The sequence below is a fragment of the Haplochromis burtoni genome, unplaced genomic scaffold (genome assembly GCF_018398535.1).
Source record: "Haplochromis burtoni strain Fernald_Lab_line unplaced genomic scaffold, NCSU_Asbu1 Contig_4, whole genome shotgun sequence".
Classification (NCBI taxonomy): domain Eukaryota; kingdom Metazoa; phylum Chordata; class Actinopteri; order Cichliformes; family Cichlidae; genus Haplochromis; species Haplochromis burtoni.
The window spans coordinates 5401698-5408731 of NW_024582365.1; the positions used below are offsets into that span (position 1 = coordinate 5401698).

The following is a 7034-nucleotide window of genomic DNA, read 5'->3' on the forward strand; positions in this document are numbered from 1 at the left end:
CTCTATATGGACAAAAGTAATAAGTGACTCATTTCAATAATTGAATTCAGGTGTTTCCAGTCCCATTGCCACAGGTGTATAAAGTTACGTGCCTCACCAGCTGCCTGCCTTTACCAACATACCAACATTTGTGAAATAATGGGTCGCTTTATGGAATTCACTGACTTTAAGCACAGTGCTGTAATAGGATGGCTTTGTTACCACCAGTCAGTTAGTGGGATTTCTTCACTTAGATATTCCATGATTAGTTGTAAAAGGGGTTATTGCAAAGCAGAAGCGTTAAGGAACCACAGTTAATTCAGTTAATAAATGGTAAACCAAATAAAGTCATAGAGTGGGGCTATTGAGTGCTGAGGCGCATAATGTGTAAATGTTGCCAACAAGCTGACTTGATAACTCTGGAGTTCCAAACCTCCTGTCGCATTAACATCAGCACAAAAACTGTACGCCAGGAGCTTCGTGGCAGGCCAAGAAGCTCCTGTAAGTGTATTGTGTAGGTGGTCTAAAGTGTAGATTAATAGTGCTTTTTCTACTGTAGTCTCCAACAAACTCTTAACAAAAAAACAAAACAAAAAAAAACACACACAGTAAGTAACACTGTTAATACATGTGAAAAAAAAAATCCTAAAGACCTAGACGATTTGAACATTTCAATATTTATGAGAACTTCAGCTCTTCACAAACGTTCTCTGATTGAAACACACAGGCGGACACCACATCTACCTCCATTTACTTTTTCTTTTTTTTGTACTGTCACTCTTTAACAGACTCCTTTGCCTATCCAGCATTTTCATTTAAATTAAAATACCCGAGCTGAACAGAGAGATTTCTCCTCGTGCATTTGTGTGATTCAGAGATGAAGTTTAACCAGCTTATTTTCCCCCTCACCTTCTGAACTCTTTTATAAATATAAACATCTATAGGAACACATTTTGTAACTTTTACAAAGAAAGAACGGGATGGGTTTTGGTAATTGTGACGCACAGTGTGTCAGTGTTGGGGACTACTTTATACTACTTTATGCACAGAAATGAACTAGTGTGTGTATAAAATGTGTATTGAAGTGTAGTTTTTATAATTTCTGTAGCATTAAAAAGGGAAGCGCTTCATTATCAGCTAATGTTATTTTGTAGCGGGCCTATTCTAAAGGAAGCTCGGGTGATTTAATGTTTATTCTGCTCAGTTTTGTATTGCAGGTAAAGAAAACGTCCTCCAGCAAATTGTCTTGTAAATAAGTGTGAGGTGTGACTTGTATTTTATGATCTGCCGCTTGCTTAACATTTTTGTGTACAGTATATTAAGTGAAGACTGAGGAGGAAGTGGCTGGGGTCAAACTTGTTTGTTGTAAATGTGATTTTTAACTCGATAAAAACACATCTAGCTGCAGCACGTGGTCTCAGCCAATGGCTGGCAAAAACAAAATGTATTTTTATTCCAAAGTGTTGTGTACATGATCTACATGACCTTGTGTCATTGTGTTGTGTACATGTTTGTTCTGTACAAGTGTCCACAAATTACAGCACAAATCAGCTTTAATGTATATTTTTAATTGTTTTAATTCAATCCATTTCAATGCCTGGGCAGCTTTCCGTAGATTTTCTGTTATGTTTTGTCATTTTATTTATACACCATTTTCCTGGTCATAGGACGTGTTCAGCTGCTTGACTCTTTGCACGCTTGCTTAGACGTGAGGTTTTTATTTCAGCTTTGTGCCTGTGCTGCTATCTTTGCAATGGAAGTGAAGGCAAGATTAATGCCTCTAGCAAACAGCTTACTCTATACCAGGGGCGGGGGAACTCCAGGCCTCAAGGGCCAGTGTCCTGCAGGTTTTAGATGTGTCCTTGATCCATCACGGCTGATTTAAATGGCTAAATTCAACATGGCTTGAACTTTTCCAGTGGCCTGGTAATGAACTACTCATTTAAATCATCCGTGTTGGATCAACGACACATCTAAAACCTGCAGGACACCGGCCCTTGAGGCCTGACGTTCCCCACACCCTACTCTTAACCAAAGACATCTTTAGGGACTGTGATAACAGTTGCTAGTATAGGAACATAAACCAGGAATGCCTTAATATAAACTATGCACTAGCTCTGCAGTAAAGTCCAATTTGTTGTAAACTCACCTTTAATCTTCCTAGAGGCTGAAATTTTTATTACTTTGAATAGATTAGCATTTGAAAGTTTGAGGTTCTACTTTATGCCATTTCGTTATGTCCTTCTTGTCATGTTAAAATATTTAACAACCATCTGTTGTATTATAGTTCCGTGTAAGTAGCTGTCTGAAAAGCTAATGGCTTCTGCTTTTGTCTTTATATTTGATTAGTAGTTGCCACCTTGAATTTAATCTGTGCCTTTGACAGTCTTGAAAACATCCTTTGCTGTATCTGTAAAGACTGTTAGATGAACTGCCTCCATGATTAGTGTTGAAATGCTGCTTAGCTAAATTCAATCTTGCATCACTATAACCAGCATGTGCATTTGATATATGAATAAATGATCAAATGCCAAGACGTTGCCAGAGTGATCATTATTTTAAACCTGATCGTAATCTAAGACAGACCAAGACACAAGATAGTAACCAAAGTTTATTTAATTTTGGCATTACGGTCAAAAGATATTACAACATTTTTAAAGAGAGAGACACACACACACACACACACGTTGTCATCCACAGCACCACACAGCTTATCTGCCTTTTACACTGTACTGAAATCAATCTTTCCATCACATCCTGTCACAGCTCACTCTTTCGCACACCATACATTTATTTCTCTCTTTAAACATACTCTTAATAATACAATTACTTGTAAAATACACACACATCCTCTTACAAAAGTCACGCATCCAAACACAGGCATGCACACAGTGGGCTGTCTATCTGAGGCTGTTGCTGTTGGGTTGTGATCCAGCGAGACCGGGGTGGTCTGGACTGTGGCGGTTCTGTGGGGGGGCAGAAATAAGAGTTGTCACACTTATAGGATGAATATAGGTGTGGTCTTCACTGCTGCTGAGTGACATGAAGCAGGAGTTTAGGGAGGCTACATCTGCAGTGGGACCCCAGATGGTTTTAAAATTATTGAGGTTCGCACACACAATTAAAGACCTTGTTTAGAGATTTGGTGTCTCAGAAAGGACTAAAACTGTAGAGAAAATATGGATCTGGTTTTTGCAGAATATTGCTTAATGTTAACTGTTTTAGCAGGTTAAAGCAGAGGAGATTAAGAACTTGTCAATGCTTTATTGCAAAAAAGCTTAATTATTTCGATCAGGGATTACTCACAATGTTTGATGAAATCTAATAAACAAAAATCAGCAGTAGAAGTCATGGTTATGTTTTTTTATTTAACCTAAGAACATTTCCACATGCACAATTTTTAAGAGAACTCAAGGGAATGGGGCTAAACAGCTGTGTAGCCTTAAGAAAATCACTTATCGGTGAGGTTAACTGGAAAGAAAATAACTTGCTAGGAAGGAATAAAGACCAAAATCTGAAGGAGTGGGAAAAAAAGGTGATGTGGTGTGATGAGCCGAAATTTAATCTGTTCCAGAGTGATGGGCACATCTTACAGGTGTAAGAAGAGAGGCAGATGAAGTGATGCATAAATCACGCCTGGTGCCTAATGCACAATCCTGTGGGGACAGTGTTATGATCTGGGGTTGGTTCAGTTGGTCAGGTTGACAAATGTTATGTAGCAACTTTAAGTTTCTAAAAAAAAAAAAAAAAAAAGTCAGCCAAAAACCTGATATAAATTAATGACTGGATTTTCCACCAATTAATTTTTTGATGGGAGGCTCTTGTTCCAAGATGAAAATGCCAGGATTCAATGGGCTCAAACTGTGTATGAGAAATCGTTTCTACACTTGGATTGGCCACCACTGCATTGGTGAAAAGCCTGCGCAACTCTGGAAGTTAATTTAGTCATTAAAGCTCCAGTTAAATAAAATTTTAAAATAGTGCGATTTCAATTTTTTCTTTTGGTTGAGCAGTGTACATACAGGTATCATCATGATCATGTAGTTAAAGCATTCAGATCCCACGACTTTTTGCACATTTGGTGTTTTCCACTGAATTAAGATCAAATGATGCATTTGCAAACATGTAACGGTTTACATATTTGCCTAAAAAGTGAAAGATCCTCACTTTTGATAAGAGACACAAATCCCTTTGTTTTTGTGTGAGGAAGGGTTTTTGGTTTAAAATAATAAATAAATAAATAAATCTGCCGACTCAAATACGAGGAGCTACTTGAAGTGTCGATCCCTTGTGAATAAGAGATCAGACAAAAGTAGCCTTTAAAAAAATAAAAGAAATAAAATACAGAAATTAAAATAAACCTGAAGTGACTATAATAATGAGATCCGTCTAACTAGTTCAGGTAAAGTTTGACAAATGATCTTACCTTCTTCTTTTTCTTGTCTTTCTTCTTTTTCTTGCGATCAGGATCATCATCTCTCTTTTTCTTCTTTTTCTTGGGATCAGAGTCTGACGGCGTTTCTGTGACATCAAACATCAAAATAAGAAAGGTTATTGAAATGATAATATTTGTACTTTTTTGCAGACATGCATGTGGATAAACTTATATCATACCTTGTGGTAATGGATCCTGCGGTCGATGGTGTTTGTGCTTGTGCTTGCTCTTCTTCTTTGGAGGCTGTATGTGCATCAGTCTGTACTGTTCTGGGAGCTGCAAAGATGTGATGAAAAATTAGTTGCGTACTTAATATGCAAATATGAGAATTAAGATCATTTAAATGTCAGTTAAATTTGAATAATCAGTGTCAGTCAGGACGTTGAAAATATCTGCGTGAACTTTATACTGCATTGTATTTTGTAGTATGTACCGGTCCTGTGTGTAGTCTGAAGCCTGTTAGCAGAGCGCCAGTCAGTGGGCTGAAGGAGTTTCCACACACTGGAGGCTTATCAATCAGAGAGCGTAATGAGCTGCCGTCCTGTGTGCCCGGACAGTCAATCATACCTGCAGAGAAGCAGAAAAGGTCAAAGCGTAAGTGCTCAGCTGTGTTCACAGGTAAATTTAATTAAATATTCAAATCAAAAGAGAAAGAAACAAATAAACTGCTGCAACTTTTTTCCCCTTGGGTCCCCACCCACTCTTTGTTGTGATCAGTTCTTTTTTCACATGCATCCCTCTAGTTTTTCCACTTTTTTGTAGATTCACTCCATTCTGATAGTTTCAACAATATCCCTCCAGGAATTTGCTGACATTTGTGAGTCCTTATACTGATGTTATGATTATTATTCCTTATATCGATATGATGATTCTCTCACTGATAAATTGTGCAGCAGAAAAGTAGCTGGAAATGCACAGGACGAATCACAATAGTTTCAGAATCACAATAGTTTCGGACTGCTTCGACCTGACATGTAGTTAAATTTCTATGGGAGGTGCATGTCAGGTTATGTCATAACGTTTTAAGAGAAGTTTGCAGTTATGATGTAGCTTCGCATAAAATTCCCACTGAAGCATAAATCCCCACTAATATGTTGTATCTGTATCATGGTTTAACAGCTCCATTATCAGAGTACTCATAAAGATCCAAAACAAGAGATGTGATTGGAGTATTACAATCATCTTTACTATCACATCACATTGTTTATGTCCTGTGCCGTAGCAGAAGAAATGGCTGAAGATAAACTACAAAGTGTTTTTCCAATATGAGTTTATTTTGCAGCCAGTTTCATAACAAAAGGTGGCCTGTATAGTACACTTAAAACTAGATAACCAAAACACACAATAATATAATTGGGATCTTCAGGCCCATGAATGACACCTACACTTAGAATTCATTATTTCAGAACTAATTTGGCATTATTAAATGACCCAAAATGACAAACAATTAAGATATCAGAACTTGTGAAACAGGCTGGTGTGGAGGATAGACTACTTGTATAACTGACACTGACACTTGTGTCAGTCCACTTAAAAGGGAGTTGTCCTTTCCCACTTTCTCCAAGTGGTTGCTCATACGAAAAAGTTCTGATAACTCTCAGTTGTCAATGTGTCCTTTAGTAAAACTCAGTTTAAAGACTTTTTCTCAGTCAGCGGTATCCAACGGACAGTGAGAACCCAGGTTTTAAAATATTTTATAATATTGCATTTCACAGCTATCAAAGCAAAGCTTTACGGCTACTGTCCAACACTGATCACTATAAGATTGTTACTAAACAGTTATCTGACCACATCTGTGACTGTCGCACCCACCTGGTAACTCTGGCAGAAAGTTGCTGAGCTTCTCCTTCACCTTCTTCCCGCAGAACTTATTGTAAGCGTGCTCCAGGTTGTAGTGCGTGATGAGGTTGGTGTTTCCCGTTAACTCGTTCCCCACTAAGCACACACACCAAATTCATATCATTTGTAACCAATCTGTACATAAATGTTTGTGAAATAGATGACCATTTCCAAAGGGAACCTGGGCTACTTCAGGGATGTTCATTCCCATAATAACCGTAGTTACACAACATATTTTTAAGCCACAAAAAGGTGTTAAATCTACAGCATTTGTGTTACACACTGAATATAAACGCTTCACTGAAAAACACATCGCTACTAACTACAATCTGCTAACTCAATGTTAGCCCACAACCAGCTAGTCAACCTACGTGAGCTAGTATTGTTTACAAACTATTTAAGCTGCTTTAGATTTCGGCTAAAGTTTAAAAATAAAGGACAAATTAAACACGAAGCACCCAACAGTTACAAGAATTCACCAGTACCAGGCAGCTCCCGCAGTAAATAGAAAGGTTCATTCATAGCTCCAGGCTTCCGTAGAGCAGGCCCTTCATCCCCGAGCTGCGGTGGTATCTGACCCGCCATGGCAACTTGGTTTTGCGGCATAGGCGGTGGAGGCTTCCCCGGTCCAAAACCCAGAGACGAAGAACCAGGTGGTCCCTGAGCTTCATTTGACCCGAAAAGAGTTGAAAACATTTCCGTCATATCTACCTTGAATAATACATTTATATGGAAAGAAAATGCCGGGCTCTTCAAGCTTATGGCCTGCTATCTGCGAGGA

The 7034-nt window shown here is 38.3% G+C and overlaps 1 protein-coding gene across 4 annotated transcripts in view; it reads right to left on the reverse strand.

Moving 5' to 3' along the window:
- Positions 1–2577: 2577 nt before the first annotated feature.
- Positions 2578–7034, reverse strand: part of med19a (mediator complex subunit 19a) — a 4914-nt gene continuing 457 nt past the window's right edge. The window contains exons 2-7 of one of the 4 annotated variants that reach the window (XM_042221747.1): positions 6733–7018; positions 6227–6349; positions 4848–4981; positions 4594–4690; positions 4406–4500; positions 2578–2945 (exon numbers count right to left, since the gene is read on the reverse strand). In XM_042221747.1, coding sequence (XP_042077681.1) covers positions 2880–2945; positions 4406–4500; positions 4594–4690; positions 4848–4981; positions 6227–6349; positions 6733–6958 — 741 coding nt within the window. In that variant the 5' untranslated portion in view covers positions 6959–7018 and the 3' untranslated portion in view covers positions 2578–2879. Of the gene's footprint in view, positions 2946–4405; positions 4501–4593; positions 4691–4847; positions 4982–6226; positions 6350–6732; positions 7026–7034 lie in introns of all 4 variants that reach the window. The other 3 variants (XM_042221759.1, XM_042221756.1, XM_042221762.1) reach the window with 3 other exon arrangements.